This window comes from Chenopodium album, chromosome 3 (assembly GCF_948465745.1).
Source record: "Chenopodium album chromosome 3, dcCheAlbu1.1, whole genome shotgun sequence".
Taxonomy (NCBI): domain Eukaryota; kingdom Viridiplantae; phylum Streptophyta; class Magnoliopsida; order Caryophyllales; family Amaranthaceae; genus Chenopodium; species Chenopodium album.
Genome location: NC_137836.1, coordinates 11234592 through 11251561, shown reverse-complemented (window position 1 = coordinate 11251561; position 16970 = coordinate 11234592). Strand labels below are relative to the sequence as shown.

The following is a 16970-nucleotide window of genomic DNA, read 5'->3' as shown; positions in this document are numbered from 1 at the left end:
GAAAGTAGATAAAGTACATTGACAAAAGTGACGTAAAAAGTAATATTATAGACAAAAGTTAAAGAGGGAAAGTGGAAAATAGTACAAGACATGTGCAAAATTCAAGGGTAATTTAGGAAATACAATGAATATAATTAAAAAAAAGTAATAGTATAATAGTGTTTACATACTATCCAAAAATAGAAACAGGAACAACATTTTGGATCTCCAAAATAGGAAATCAGAAATTATATTATGGGACGGAGGGAGTATATAATATGCAACACATAAGAGTTTAAAAGAAAGACAGTAATAAATTCAAATTTGAAAAAATATAAAATTGGTACATAAGTCTTTTAAGCTCAATTAACTCTATTTCAATTGACTATTATTATTATTACTATTATTAAAAATCTTACTTTATAAATCCGTACGTTGCACGGATTTAAAATCTAGTGTATTGTATACTAAAGTAATCACCGGAGGGGACACTTGGCATGATTTTGTGAAAGATTTTCCCTCCAAAATACTATTTTTTTTTAAAAAAAATCTATTAAAAAAATTAAAATTCTTTTAATAAATTTATTTTTATATATATATTTGTAACACATAAGAATTTAAAGGATAGACATTAATGAATTTAAATTTCAAAAAAAAAAAAAGTGTTACATAAGTCATTTTATATCAATTTGACTATTATTAATAAATCTTACTTTATAAAACCGTGCATTGCACGGGGCCAAAACTAGTTTAGCTATACACATGTGCAAAAGTCATGAATGTCTAATATTACCAATTTTTTTTGACCAAATACCCTTGAGTTTTTGACAAATTCATCAATTACTCTTTTTGTTTTAAAATTCACCAAATACCCTCTAGTTTTACACAATCATCCAAATACCCTTGAACGTTATCCGCGTTAGTCATTAATCCCTAACTAACCCATTAATCCATAATAAAACAAAGGAAATGTGTCGGTTTGCATGCACTATTTTTCGAGTCGCAAGAATTCCTCCGTTAAGGTTCTAAGGGTCATTTTGGCTCTTAAGGATCAAATTTAAGGTCAAAATTGATTAAAAAAAAAGACTAGAAATGCCTCATTTTGTGTGCAAGAAAATGCATTGTTTCATGTGCTTCACTCTCTGAGCCGCTTGTTAGGTTAAGATTTTAGCAGTAATTTTGACTCTTAAGATTCGAATTTGAGGTCAAAATTGGAAAAAAAAAGCACAAAAATGTGTTGGTTTAATTTGTATGTTGGAAAAATTACTCAGCTAAAGATTTAAGGGTCCTTGCACACAAAACAAGACATGTTTGGTAATTTTTAGTCAATTTTGATCTCATATTTGGTTCTTAGGAACCAAAATGACTACTAAAAACCGATTTGAGCAATTTTAAACGGCTCGGAAAGTGAAGCAAGAAAAACAATGCATTTCCATGCATGAAGAACGAGGCATTTATAGTCCTTTTTTTTTTTTAATACCAATTTTGATCTTAAATTTGTCTCTCAAGAACCCAAATAACCCTTAAAACGTAGCCGACCAGTTTTCGGCTTTTCTCGTCTCAAAAACTATAAGATGTAAAGTGAGTCACTTCCTATTGTTTAATTAAGGGTTGATGGGTTAGTTAGGGATTAATGACTAATGGAGCTAACAGCAACCATGAGTCATTGAGGGTATTTGAGGAATTATTTAATAAAAATTTAGGGTATTTCTTCAAATTTAAAAACAAATAGGATATTTGGTGAATTTATTAAAACTCATTGTGATGTTGATTTCAAACTCATATTTAAAGCATATAAAGACTTTTTTCCATTTTCTATTAAATTTGTATGAATCATAAATTATGCAGATCTATGACGTAGAATTTTAACCAATAAAATCGTTATTTATCAATAGATTTGGATCAAAATTGCAGGTCTTCCATTAGATTATCTAGGTCAGAGTGATCATTTAAAGCGTTACGACATGTGGCCTATATTTTGATGGTTTAGGACTATTAAACTATTAAAGAACTAGCTAAATTACTACAGGCATTCTATAAGCTGGCCTACCTTAGCAAGTGTGATTGTGCTTGAGAATCGCAGGAAGATATACTGTGGAATTGACATTGAATCGAATAGTTCAAGGGACAAATAGGTAGCCACCAACAAGTCTGTTATGGAATGTGTAAACCGTTGGATCATTTACAAAAGGGACAAAGACAACCTCCAATAGGGGCAAATTTCAAGGAATAAATACCGATTATAGCATGAACGATATACCCTATTCACAATCCATGAGATTGACAACTCAATGCGGTCTTGAAAGGTCAAGGTGGGTTCGAGGATGATGGTAAAAGTCTACCGTATTAACCTCTACTTGATTCATATTGCGACATGTATACATTGTAATTAAAAGGATATACATATATTTATTCAATTTGCTCCAAACTAGATTTAAATAAGATGGTCGAATATATAATGCACATGTAATTGTTAATATTGTGACCACATGATCAAACAACATAATTAATAGGATCCTAATGGGTTGTCCATAGTTATCTTATTATTTGTGATTTTTTAATACATGTCTTAATTAGCAAAGAGTACCGTGATCATGCATTTTAAACAATAAAAAACAATAAAATTCTCATGTATAGCAAATAATTAAATACCATGCAGTGGCGGATCCAGGAATTGTACCTAGGGGGTTTGAATTTTATCAAACACCAGATATCCAAATGCACGGATATAAATTGAGTATTCAAGTATAAAATAAAGTGTTTAAATAAATACAAATACACAAGTACACAACAAAATAAGTCCAAATTTCAATAATATTGCAAAATAAAATGATTCGATACAATAATACATACCTTCAATTAAATGTCAAAATACAATACATAAAAAAGATGCAAATTACAAAAGCATTCTTCGAGTTTTCATACTTTGAAAACGTTTCAATATATCATTGTTACTAATGTTAGCAAAAAGATCTCTTTCAAGAAATGTGACTAAACAATCATTCATTAGTTGATCACCCATACTATTTCTCAACTTGTTCTTCACATAAGTCATCGAAGAAAACACCCTTTCCACACTTGCAGTTGCCACCGGAAGGATTAATACTAATCGAACAAGCAAATAAACCACTTTGTAAGAACAATGCTTATTTGTTTCAACTAGCATCATAGAAAGCTCATTAATATCCTTCAAGTTCTTGAACCTCTCATCTTTCCGCATGTCATCTATAAAAAACTCAAGTTCATGACGAAGTGCTGTCATTGTCATATCACTACTTGGAAACTCTTTCGAGTAAAACTCGGCAAGTCTCATCAACTTTTTTTTTATCAAATGCAGCAAATGAATCGATATGATTCAAGCAAGCCATACAAATAAGCAACTCCATATTTGCCTCATCAAATCTATTATTAAGCTCTTGAAGTTGTAAATCGATAACACTTAAAAACATCTCAATTCGAAAGCGATGAAGATTTTGAACTTTAGCAAAAAAGCGCTTTGATCTCCCACGGGGAACATACAAATCACTCATACCAGGAACATCAATGTTATGTTTAACACAAAAACAAGTGAAAATATCTAAAAAGTCATCCTACCCATGTTCCCTCATCTTTTGTAACCTCTCTTTGGTCAAGGTAACAAATGACAGGCATTAACAATATCTTGATCCCCCCCTGCAAAGCTTGACACAATTTATCAATTATCCCAAAAATTTCAGACATCAAGTGTATCATGAATATGAACTCAAATGACTCAAATGTAACCATAATAGTGATAGCTTTGACACGGTCCTCTTTGTAAATCTTATTTGCTCCAATCTTTTCAAGAACCTTAACAATGGTAGAATACAATGAAATGACATTCGCAACAGTTTTATAATGTGATCCCCAAAGAGTATCACCCGGCCTACCCAAACCCATCTCTTGGCTTAACCCTTGTCCACTTTCAATGTCACCTAAATCTAATTCTTCAAGCACTTCTTGAGATTGAGTTTCTCTGATCATTTCCCTTAGCTTACAAGATACTCCAATCACATTCAACAACATTTGCAGCTGTTCAAAAATCCAAATACAATCATCATTTTCTTTAGCAACAGCAACAAGACTCAATTGAAGTTGATGAGCAAAACAATGAACATAATAAGCTTCTTTCGTATCATTCATGATCAAAGTTTTTAGACCATTTATCTCACCCCTCATGTTACTAGCCCCGTCATTACCTTGTCCACGAACTCTAGACAAACTCAATGAATGCTACATAAGCAAAGTTTCAATTGCAAACTTTAATGTTAAAGCAGTGGTATCCCCAACATGTACAATTCCAAGAAACCTTTCACCTATCCCACCTTTTTTTATTCACATAACGCAAACAAAGGGCCATTTGTTCTTTTTGAGACACATCACTAGACTCGTCAGCTAGTATGCCAAAGTAGTCACCATTAAGATCTCTATAAGTAGCCTAGTGGTCTATTTGGCACAAGAGTTTATAAGGTCTTTTTGGATGGATGAAGCGATCATTTGATTGTTTCTAGGAGCATTAGTTAATACAACCTGCTTAACATCATCATTATTATCAGCAAGCCATTCTAAAAGGGCTAGAAAGTTCCCTCCATCACTTGAATCCTATTTTTTTTTCCGGATCTAGCGGGTTTAATTTAGTTGAACCCCCTGAACCCCCGTTGGATCCGCCACTGATACCATGTGACATTAAAATATTGAAAGCAACTAAAATGGTACCAGTGATAATTAAAACAATCCTAACATGATGCTAGCAACTAAATTTAAAAAATAATTAGAGTAATTAAAACCAATAAAATTATTTACTCTTTTATTTGAACGTGCAAATTTGAATAATACTACATTACGATTAAATTGTTAAATTCATGAAGTCCAATATAATAAAAAAATCCACAAATTAATAAATTTTGAAAGAAATTAAATAAAGGGTTGGAAAATGTATTAAATAATAAAAATAACATTTTTTTTATTTTCGTTTCGTGACGAAAATTATTCGGGTAAAGTTTGGGGGGGGTTATTTTGTCCCTCTAAGGTTTCAAATTATGCTCAGAAATAGAGCTGTCAAAAGCTGACCCGACCCGAACCTGATTATTAACTGACTCGTTTGAACCCGAAAAAATGGTGACTTGAACTCGATATGACCTGACCTGAAACCAACCCTAGACCCAAGTTAACCCGAGTATTTAAGACCCAAACCCGAACATGAACCGGCTTGGAGATGACCCTACCTGAATATAACCCGTAAATTATTAACTTGAACCGAACTGACCAGAACCAAAACTGACCCGAACCTGTCCTAACCAGTCAAAACCCAAATGTAACCCGAACCGAATTTAACTCGGCTTGTTACTAATCCAACCCGAATTTAACTCGACCTATTACTAATTCTTGATCCGAATTTACCCGACCTTTTACTAACCCGATCCAAATTGCAACACAATCTGTTACTAACCCGACCTGAAATCAACACGACATGTTATTGACCCAACCTAAATTCAACCTGAATTGTAACTGACCCATTTCGAAATCAACCTAACCTGTTCTTGACTTGATCAAATTTTAAATCACCTTAAATTCAATTTATACCACCTTATTATTATTAATCAAAGTATAATTATATAGTTAAGTCATCATTTGTGTAGTTGTGTGCTTGTGCAAACGTGTTACTATGATAAGTTCAATAGTTAGTAGTTCAAAACATACGACTCCTTACATAGATTGATTATAGTTATTTGCTCATTTCTAATTGTTAGAATATATTAAAGACTCGAACACGAACATGACCCGATTTGAAAATGACCCGACCTGATTGTAACCCACAATTTAACCTGAACCAAACCCGACTTGAACCCGAGAATGACCCGACTTGGAAATGACCCAACCTGATTATAACCTGCATATTTTTTACTTGAACCGAACTCGACTCGAACTTGAGTATGACCCGATCTTATTATGACCTGCAAATTATTGTCTTGAATCGAATCCGACTAGAACCCGAGAATGACCCTAACTCATTTTAACCTGTGAAAATCCGAATTAAACCCGACCTATTATAGACCTGACCTAAACCGAATAAGATATATGACCCGACGTGACCCGACTCAAACATGACCTAACCTAAATCCGACCCGCATAGGCAACGACATTAACCCAAATTGATCCGACCCACACTTACTTGACTTAAATCCGATCCGTTTACCCGAATTGACAGTTCTACTCAGAATTGACAAAAAAAAATAACGTAAAAGCCCCATTTTGTGTGTTGAAAAATATCTCGATTTAGCGAGTTATTATTTTTTAAATATGAAAACACTAGTAGAAAAAAAGCATTAGGCACCCCCCATATGGCACCGGTTCAGGCTAAACCGGTGCCCAAAACCGGTCCAGTAATGGGCGGGATTTTAGACGAAGAGAAAAGGCACCGGTTCAGATTGAACCGGTGCTAAAAATGCAAATGGAACCGGTTTGAACCGGTGCCACTGAACCGGTTCACCCTTTTTAAAAAAAAAACGGAGCATTAAACTTATATACCCTAAAATTGTTTAATCCGCCCCCATTTCCTCTCCTCTCCTTCTCTCTCCTCCTTCTCTCTCTGTTCATTCTTCTTTCAATCTCCATTGTTCTTTCAATCTCCATTGTTCATTCTTCTTTCAATCTCCATTGTTCTTTCAATCTCCATTGTTCATTCTTCTTTCAATCTCCTCTCTCTCTCTGTTCGTTCTTCTCTCTCTCTCTTCGTTCTTTTTTATTCTTTCATCTCCATCGATCTCCTCTCCCTCATATTCTCCCTTCGATCTACAACAACAGCCGCCGCCACCACCACAACGTTCGAGCACCAACAACAACAGCCGCCGCCACCACCACAAAATCTCTCAAAGTTCAAGTTCTGGCTTTATTTTTTCGATTTTAATTGTTTTTGTTTTCGATTCACCAATTTCGATTTTGGTTTTGTTTTTCGTAATTGGTTTTTTTTTCGATTTTTCCTTTTAATTTCGATTTTGGTTTTTTTTTTCGATTTGTGGGATTTTTTTTTCGATTTTGGTTTTCTGGGTTTCAATTTTGATTTTGGTTTTTTTTTTTTTTTTTTTTTTTTTTTTTTTTTTTTCCGATTTCTGGAATTTTGTTTTTGATTTTGGTTTTTTGGTTTTCAATATTGATTTTGATTTTTGATTTTGGATTTTGTTTTTGATTTTGGTTTTGGTTTTTTGGGTTCCAATATTAATTGTTTTTTTTTTCCGATTTTGATTTTGTTTTTTTCGAATTTTCAGTTTCTTTTTTTCGATTTGAATTTTGGTTTTTTATTTCGTTTTTGATAATTTCGATTTTGATTTTTTTCCGATTTTGATTTTTTTCCGATATTGATTTTGATTTTTAATTGGTTTTTTTTTTCGTTTTTGATAATTTCGACTATGAATTTTTGGGTTTTTTTTTTATTTATTATGAATTTTTATTTCGAATTGAATTTTTGGGTTTTTTTTTATTTATTCTTAAGCTTATTTTTACCAATTGATTTTTTTTTCTATTTTAATTAGTGCAGGTACAGAAGATTATGCAAGTTGTAATTGATCTATATTGTAATTTTTCTATTTTTACATTATAACTTTTTTTTTATGATTTATAATGTAATTATTTATTTATTTATTTATATGTTAGTTGTAATTGAGCTATATTGTAATTTTGGATTTGATTATGTATTGTAAATTTTTGATTATATAAATTGAAACCAATTCGATTTTTGTTGTGATTGTTATTTTTTTTTTCAGTTGATTGATTTAATTGGTAAGTGAAAAAAACCAAAAAAAAAAAAAAAATTATTATTTGGACATTTTTGGCACCGGTTAACCGGTGCCAAAAGGAGGATAAATTTTTTTTTTAATGTATTTTTGGCACCGGCTTTGAAACGGTGCCAAAAAGGGGGGTAATTGGCACCCCCCCACATTGGCACCGGTTCAAACCGGTGCCTTAGGCCGGGTTTGAACCGGTGCCTAATGCTTTTTTTCTACTAGTGAAATTGACCGGGTGAGGTATTGGAGGTCATTTTGATTCTTTAATTTATGCGATCAAATTAAGCTCAAAATTGGCAAAAAAATAACATAAATGTCTCGTTTTATGTGACGAGAAATATCTCGATTAGCATGTTGGTTTTTTTAATTATGTAAATTGACAAAATTTAGCTCTTATTACTAAGTAACAATATTTTTTGAGACGATCCTTTAATGTATGTAAATTTTGCTTTCATTTAGGAAATGAGGATTACACGCAATTCATATTACATACCCAATATAATGTTGACTTTACGACTTATTTCACTTAATTAACCAACAAACTTGGTGCATGATCACACAAATTCTACTAATCATGAACAAATGTCATACACAATAAAACTTTAGCAAACCCTTAGGTTAGTTTCACAGTTCAGCCTCATAATCATCATCACCATTATTATTTGCTTTAAAAAAACTAATGAACTGGTTGTAATGCCTTTGTAGTTTATTGATGACAAGTGCTAGAGATACTCGGTTGTTATCAGTCGTAGTAGCGTCTTCGTTCTTTAGAAGCCCCATGTCTCTAGCAATTTCCTTGACACTGGACATTGGCCAAGGCTTATCCTTAGGATCCTTTAAATCCAGCTCCGGCTTGATTACACCTCCCTTAGAATGTTGGAAGTTCTTGATATAAAACAAGAGAGAGAGAAAAACAAATGAAAGGTCCCACATTGGTTAGGGGGAAAGGTTTTTCCTTGTTTTTATATTGTAGTGTCTTAGCACTACTTAGGGCTTGTTCTCATTGACTAAACTCAGCTGAACTGAACTGAACTGAGCTGAGCTGAACTGAACTGAATATTTTATAAGAGAAGGAAATTAGGAGCTTAACTGAACTGAACTGAGCTGAATTGAACTGTGGGAGGTATGTGTTACTCCACACACATGCGCGCGCGCGCGTGCCGAGCCGGGTCGGGCTCGGGCCTCGAGTCTTGGGGAATGCGATGCGCGGGCGTGGGTCCTTGTTATCTTTTTGGAGAAATTTTATTTCCCTTTCTTTGTTAAATAGAATATTCTTTTTTTGTCTGTTGGGATTATTCTTTTCTGAATGTTGGGATTACGGAATTAAATCAGTCATTAATCCGATTGTAGCTGACTGATTTAATTCCTTGTTTCTTGCTTCTGTTGTTGACTGGCCGAATTAATCTGGTCGCTTTCTTAGCCAGATTCTTCCCTCGTTTTATGCTTCCTGTTTCCCCTCTACTGCCTATATATACTCGTTGCTTTTCCAGTCAGAAGAAACAACACCAACCAGTCTTCTCTCATCTCTAAAATTATCAAAACACGAGTTCTTTCTGTTATGTTTTCTGGGCAAGTATTCTGAGTTCCAGTCGGGTTTGTGAGTGCACATAAACTCCGACGCCGTGCTTATCCTGGAGGACGACCGCTTCTAGTCTACTGCACCGGGAGGTAGCGCAGAATCGTCTTTTAGGTCAGTGGTTCTTAACGATGCGGCTATTGTCAGTTTGGTTCTCGCATCAAGAGATAAGTAATTTCTGTTTTATTGCTTAGTAGTATAACAATCTAAAAGACGATTATAGCTTCCAAATTTCTGATTCCTAATATGTCTAAGTTAGAACCTCTTAATGGAAAGATTTATAAACGTTGGGCTGTTAGGATGCGTTTTTATTTGGAGCAAATTGATGTTGCATATGTTCTTGATGATATTGTTGAACCTGATGATAAGGATGATTTGTCTGAAACCGATGTTAAGTTTGCTAAGGATGATAGAACCTGCAAGGGCATGTTGTTGCATTATATGTCAAATAATCTGTTGGATATTTATATGGGTTTTTATCATGCTAAGGATATTTGGGATGATTTAGAGAAAAAAGATGGGACTGATGATGCTGGTACTAAACGTTTTTGTGTTAGTAAGTGGTTGAGTTTTCAAGTTGTTGATGATATGCCTATTATTGATCAGAGTCATGCTTATGAGAATGTGTGTATTAATATGGCTGCTGAAGGTCTGTCTATTTGTGATATTACCCTTGCTATTGTTTTGATTGAGAAACTCCCTCCCTCTTGGAAGGATTTTCGTAACCAATTGATGCATAAAAAAAGACCTAACCTTAGAGGAGCTTGTAGGATACCTCAAAATTGAGGAGGAAAACTGTATCAAAGACAAAGACCCTTATGTTTTTCCTTCCTCTTCATCTGCCAAAGCCAATCTTGTTGAACCCAAACACAACAACCAATTGACAGGGTAAAGTCGTATCCCCTAATCAAAAATAATTACCTAATTCACTAACTAAAGTAGATAGGGAAGTAGGGTCGATCTCCACAGGGAAACAAGCCTTTTTACTCCTAATTAAATATTATAATCTAAATTATTTAAGTAACCAATATTAAAAGTTGAATATGAAACTAAACTAAAAAGAGTAAGAAAAGGGAGAAAATAATATATAAAAGGATCTAGGGCATAGGTTCACCAATAAATAATACTCCGGGGTAAAATAGGGTAATCAATCATTGACATTGCATAAATAACATGATTAACAGGCTCTCGCAATTTATTAACCAACATAGATCTAACAGGCTCTCGCAATTTACTAGATCTAAGTTCTTATTGAAAATAACCTTTAATATCAAATTAACATCTGCTCGATTCATCAATTTAATATTGCTATACTTTTACAAGCCGCAATTGTAAAACATTAAAACAATCCAATAAGAAATCATCATGCAATATCATCAATCAATAATAGTCAATCATCAATGCATCAATTAATCAGATTGTAAAGGGCTCTCGCTACTTATTACAATCACACAATTAAATTACCGGTATTAAATCTCATCTCTCGAATCTTGACTTAACCATTTATAAATTAACTTGCCTATTGAAACTAGACCTAAACATTAATTCTCATCTCTCGATTCTTGAATCAATATTGTCAAACTCATGCATAAAAGATAGGCCTAATCTAGTCACAGAGCATTAAATCAATCAATAGGAAATTAATCTAGCATTGATAATCAACAACAATAATTTACCCCTTCATATTAATTATTAGATCCCCATAAACCCTAGAAATTAAACTACTCACACATAATTAAATATAAACTAAGCAAAGCAATAAAACAAATCATGATCAAAGGAATAAAATAAATAACTAAGATTAAGGGAAGAGAAATCGTCACCAAAATAAATCTGGAATTAATCAAAGAAATAAGAAAAAAAGTTTAGAGAGAGATTAAGAGAGAGAAAACTAAGTAGAGAGAGAAAGTCTAGGAGAAAGGATTAAGAGAAGAAGAAGTCGTCCTTAAATCGTATTACGGAGGAGTATTTATACTCCGTACAAAAATCTTAAACTAAAACAAATTAAAACGACTCTAATTGTCTCCTGAATATACACGCGCCCGATCGGGCGAGGCACCGCCCGATCGGGCGCGCCTTTTTATCTTTAATAGCTATCTCGCGCCCGGCCGGGCGCGTCACCGGGTGCTCCTCCCGCCCGGCCGGGCGCGCCTCCGGGCGCCAGCCTTTTTGGCCGGGCGGATCATTTGGGCCAATATTTGGACTTCGATTGGGCTCCAATTCTTCGGGCCAATCTGGGTTTCCTCTTTGGGTCTTGAATACTCGGTCCAAACGCCCCGGTATCACCTCTACCGAGCCCTTAATCACCGGTTCGATGGCTCCAACCGGCCCTGGGCTATAAAATCTGGTCGTGCTTCTCCAGTGCTCGTGATTGCTCCAAAATATCTCGGGAAAATACTCCAAAAGCATAAATCCCTGCGAAAGTCAACCAAACCTACGAAAACACTAGAAAACACCAATTAATAATAAAAGTGGCTCTAAAGAGCCAAAAACACTACTAATTATGACCAAGGGACGGGGGTAAAATACTATATAAAATGAATACATCAAACTCCCCCAAGCCAAACCTTTGCTTGTCCCTAAGCAAAGATCTCATCAATGAATCAATAAATATGCTTCACCCCAATAAGTAAAAATCAAGCACAAGCGATCCAGGGTAAATCAAATAAACACGCTTCAGAGTCAACCAATCAAATCCATCCAATTACCTTTCTTCCCTAACAATTGTCAAACAGAGCAAACCACAAGAGCATATAGAATTCAAAACTAGTGCTCACACACTCGACTCTCATTTATGTGGCGAGTAAAAGATGTACTCGATCGCTCTCCAACCACCCCTTTAATGTGAACAATGCCCTCCCAACTCACACTCTCGTGTGTATAAAAACAATGAACGCTCAATCCTACTAGTCGACTCGAAATATGCCAAATCATAACTTGCATTGATAAGCAACACTTTCACATTCATACAATTCTATGCACAAAGGTCGGAAGGTCTTTAAAGCTTGTAATGTAAGGCTAGGGTAAAGGGTAGGATAAATTTGGGAATACGTGAGAGAAAAGCTATGCTTAAGGGAGCAATATCCTAATAAAACCCATGATCAAAAATAAATAATGATCAACATCTCCCACATAACCAACTCTAACATCAACCAAATATACTCCAATCATAATAAATAAACCCATCTCTTACAATTTCACTCATAAGATATAATAATGGAGTAATAGAGTGAATAAACAAACTTATTTTCCAAACTTGAAATTTTTCCATTGAGGCTCAAAATTATTCTTTACAAACCTCCAACTAGAACATTTGAACATTTTTTTTCCTTTTGAAGTTCGCTTATTTTTTCACATTTTTTTCTCTTTGAACTTCTCTCTTTTTTTTTTCATACTATCATGCTTTATTTTTTTCAAGAAAATATAACTCTCGAATTCATCAAAAATAAACATGAACAATCAACAAAACTACTTCTCAAAATCCCACCCAAATTGTGCAAATAAATAGCACACTACAAACTCCCTCACCTCACTCACTAATAGCTCCCCTAAGCCAAGCTTGGGACTAGTAACCAATGGGGCAAAATAGGCTTGTAATGTGGCTAATAAACAATAAAAAGTCAAGGCAACAACATGGGTAGCAAGAAGGGAACAAATGTATCTACAATATCCGGAGGCTACCTAAAAGAACAAATGCCTTCGTCCTCCACAATGTGCATAATAATGAATCATATAAACATTACTAGTAGTTGCAAACCAATACTCAAATTCATTGACATACCAGGAACTATGGAACTATCACACAATCCTAACCAAATCAACTAGTCAAGCACTATATTCACAAGTAGTTGGGCAAAATTGACGCATGTTAAGGTTTCAAGACAATCAAACATCAAATCATGATCAACTAATCCACAATGCCTATCATCAATTACTAAGGATCAAAACAACTTTGTAAAGTAAGGGGCACAGGGAAGCATAATTTATAATTCATTGGAACGTATTTTTGGATTTTTATATATAAATAAAGCAATAAAGCTAACCTAGAAAACAAAAAAAAATTAACCTAAGAAAACACACCAAAAATAAAAGAAAAGAGAAAAAGAAAAATACCAAACCAAAATCTCCCCCAAGCCAGAATCAGACAATGTCCTCATTGGCTCGGAAACTAGCCCAGCATAGCTAGTCCTCATCATCCTCGTCCATCGAGCCGAAGCCCGCACCTCCACTGCCACCTGCACCACCTGCACCAGAAGAGCTCACGACCGACCAAATGCTCCAAACGTTCTTTCTGTTCCCGGCTCACGATCCGGATCGTCGGCCAATACGGGAGCTGTAAGTCTGGGTCATACTCCTCCCTCGAGCTGGAGCTCCTACCAAAAATTGATCTTGCTCTCTTTGAAGCCATGTAGAGAAATGGGTCGAAAATTTTTTGGAATTAAAACTGAAAAATTTTTGTATGAGAGTGAAGAGGATGAAGAGAGGATTACAAATATATAAAAAGTTTTGAATTTGGATTGGTAATGGAGGAGAAATCTTAGAGAGAAGTCAGAGAAAATTTGAGTTTTAGAGAGAGAAAGTAAAGGAGGAAAGAAGAAATGAAGAAGGAAAGAAGAAGAAAACCGCGGAACTTGGCTCGCGCCCGGTCGGGCGGTGGCTCGCCCGATCGGGCGATCTGATCTAAACTCAAACTGTTTCTCGCGCCCGGTCGGGCGCCAGTCGCCCGGTCGGGCGATCTAACTCCCTGATTTCCACCTTGCTCTCGCGCCCGATCGGGCGAGGCTTGCCCGATCGGGCGGACAAATTAGTCCGTAAACGTCAAAATTCGCGCCAGGTCGGGCGGCTCTCGCCCGGTCGGGCGAAATTTCCTATTTTTAAAACACTGCTCTCGCGCCTGATTGGGCGAGGTTCGCCCGGTCGGGCCCGAGACTAATTCGGGGAGAGCTAATTTCCCTCTGTTCTAAAAAAGTTGTCTAACTCTTTTCCTTCAAACCTGTACAAATACTCATAAAACTAATTAAATTCCCTCAGCTCTCCTCACCTAAGAAAACGAAAATAAAAACTGGTCTAAAAAAAAACATTAAAAATACGGGTTGCCTCCCGCAAAGCGCTGGTTTATCTAGGTCCCGCACGACCTTCTTACCAAGTACAATTCCTAAGACCCTTGGCCCAACGCTTGATCGGGTGGTTTCTCACCCGGTCTAGCGATGTTTAAGCTGCGATGCGGCTTCCTGACATATCCTGTGGGACGCCAAGTCGCCTTATCTGGTGGATCCTCCATGACTTGGACAGGGGGATCTTCAATGCTGAGCACTAAAAACCCTTCTTCGATCGAATGTTGCTTCAAATTGTCATTGTGTTCAACACTTGCAACTCGATCTGGCGGAACACTTACCGTAGGCTCGATTTGCACAACTTGCTCTATCGGTTCCACTTGTTCATCCTCGAAACCAAGACCAACATTGTAGAATGCTCTTTCTATTGTATCGACTTCCTTCTGCCATTTGTCTATCTCATCTGAAAGGGATACAACACAAGATACCGCCTCCAAGGGATCTTTTTCAAGAGCTTGGGGCTTATTAGAATAATTTACAACCACATTAACACTGAAACATTTCTCCTCAGTCATGGACCTTTTGAGGGTATTATTCAGATTAAAAACCACTTTATCATCCCCTACAGATAGTGTTAGCTTACCACTTCTAACATCTATGACTGCTCCTGCAGTGTTAAGGAATGGTCTACCCAGAATAATTGGGGTTTGCATATCCTCAGCCATATCAAGAACAACAAAGTCTACAGGTATATAAAATTTACCTACTCTAACGGGGACGTCCTCTAAAACACCTAGGGGGTATTTGAAAGAACGGTCGGCCATTTGCAGAGTTATATTGGTAGCTTTTAATTTACCCATATTTAACTTAGAACACACAGATAATGGCATAACGCTAACACTAGCACCCAAATCACATAATGCATTATCGATCAGAAGATTACCGATATGACAAGGGATAGAAAAACTACCCGGATCTTTCAATTTAGGTGGAGACTTATTTTGAAGTACGGCACTACACTCTGCAGTGAAGGCTACTGTCTCTACCTCACTAATAGACCTTTTTCTCGTCAAAATTTCTTTCATAAATTTTGCATATGAGGGGATTTGTGTGATCAATTCAGTAAAGGGGACTGTTACCTTCAAATCCTTAACCACCTCCAGGAACTTACCAAACTGCTTATCCAAGTTTGTCTTCAATTGACGATTGGGGAAAGGAAGTTTGATAATTGGCTTTTGAGCATTTTTCTCTTTGTCTGGAGTAGCCACCTTCTCCGGAGTTTTACCCTGCAATGTAGGATTAGATGTGTTAGTATTATCTTCTAGCCCTGCAGGGCTAGCAACTACATTGTTTGGTTTAATGGAATCAAGATTAGCATTATTTAATAAAATAGGTTCATCAACTCTGGGCATAGAGGGCCCTTCATAGTTTGAACCACTCCTTAGAGTAATCGCAAATGCTTGATCCGTAGGCCTAGTCGGCTGTGCCGGCAGGGCTCCCTGTTGGCGTGCTTGTAGAGTAGCGGAAAGTTGCGCAATTTGATTATCTACAATTTTGTTATGCGCTAGAATTTGATCAATTGTCGCATCTCTGCTCTCCATGTGCTTTTGCATATTAACCAACATTGCTCTAATTTCCCCTAAAGAAGGGTCTGAAGATGAGGGGGGTTGTTGTGGTTGATTCTTTTGGCCAACATTGGGATGATAGTATTTCTGCTGCTGTTGCTGTGGCACCTGTGGTTCTTGTGGTGGTGGATTTTGAACATTAGTGCTCCGGTAGGAAAGGTATGGATGATTCCGATACCCAGGATTGTAAGTGTTGGAGTATAGGTTATTCTGCCTATAAGCTTGGAAGGCATTAACTTGCTCCACGGAACTCCTGCAATCTTGCTCCCAATGACCTACAACACCACAATTTTCACAGAAAGCCTCATTAGAATTATTATTAATCGCAGAAACATTGGCTACGTTAGCAGTGCTCAGATTATCTAATTTTTGACAAATAGAGGTCAGTTGAGCTTGCAAAAAGGATACAGAGTCGACGCTATGTTTCCCCTTGTTAGCAAATCCTCTTGGATTCCCATATTGGGAATTGTGTATCGCCATATCTTCAATAACCTGACCTGCGTCATCAACATTAAGATTCATAAATCTCCCACTAACTGCAGAGTCTAAAATTATTCTAGAAGAATTTCCAATGCCGTTATAAAAGGCTTGGATTAACTGCCATTGTGCTAAATTGTGGTGAGGGCATTCTCTTTGTAAGTCCTTGAACCTCTCCCAAGCCTCATATAAAGACTCATCGGCTTCTTGGGCGAAATTCTGAATCGCACTCCGTAGTACTGCTGTTCTCTCTGCAGGATAATATTTGTTATAAAAATTCAAAACAAGAGTTTCCCAGTCAGATATACTAAGCGTAGTTCTATTTAAACCATTAAACCACAATTTAGCTTTTCCAGTTAAAGAAAAGGGGAAGAGAATCTCCCTGATTTGGTCTTGAGTGACCCCGGCTTGCCTTATGGTGTTGCAATATTGACAATAGTCGGCAATGTGAAGATTCGGG

At 36.0% G+C, this 16970-nt stretch overlaps 1 protein-coding gene and 1 non-coding gene across 2 annotated transcripts; one reads left to right on the top strand and one right to left on the bottom strand.

The window, feature by feature from the left end:
* Window positions 1-2875: 2875 nt before the first annotated feature.
* Window positions 2876-3241, bottom strand: LOC145624840 (uncharacterized). Its single transcript, XM_081677928.1, has one exon. It carries the CDS (start codon window positions 3239-3241, stop codon window positions 2876-2878), a length of 366 nt encoding a protein of 121 aa, XP_081534054.1.
* A 13402-nt stretch (window positions 3242-16643) lies between these two features.
* LOC145625860 (small nucleolar RNA R71) lies at window positions 16644-16750 on the top strand. Its single transcript, XR_014110759.1, has one exon. It is a non-coding gene; the product is annotated as a small nucleolar RNA R71 (small nucleolar RNA).
* The last annotated feature ends 220 nt before the right edge of the window (window positions 16751-16970 follow it).

Coding starts and splice junctions, on each gene's coding strand:
- LOC145624840 (XM_081677928.1), bottom strand. CDS start 3,241: ATGACAGCACTTCGTCATGAACTTGAGTTTTTTATAGATGACATGCGG.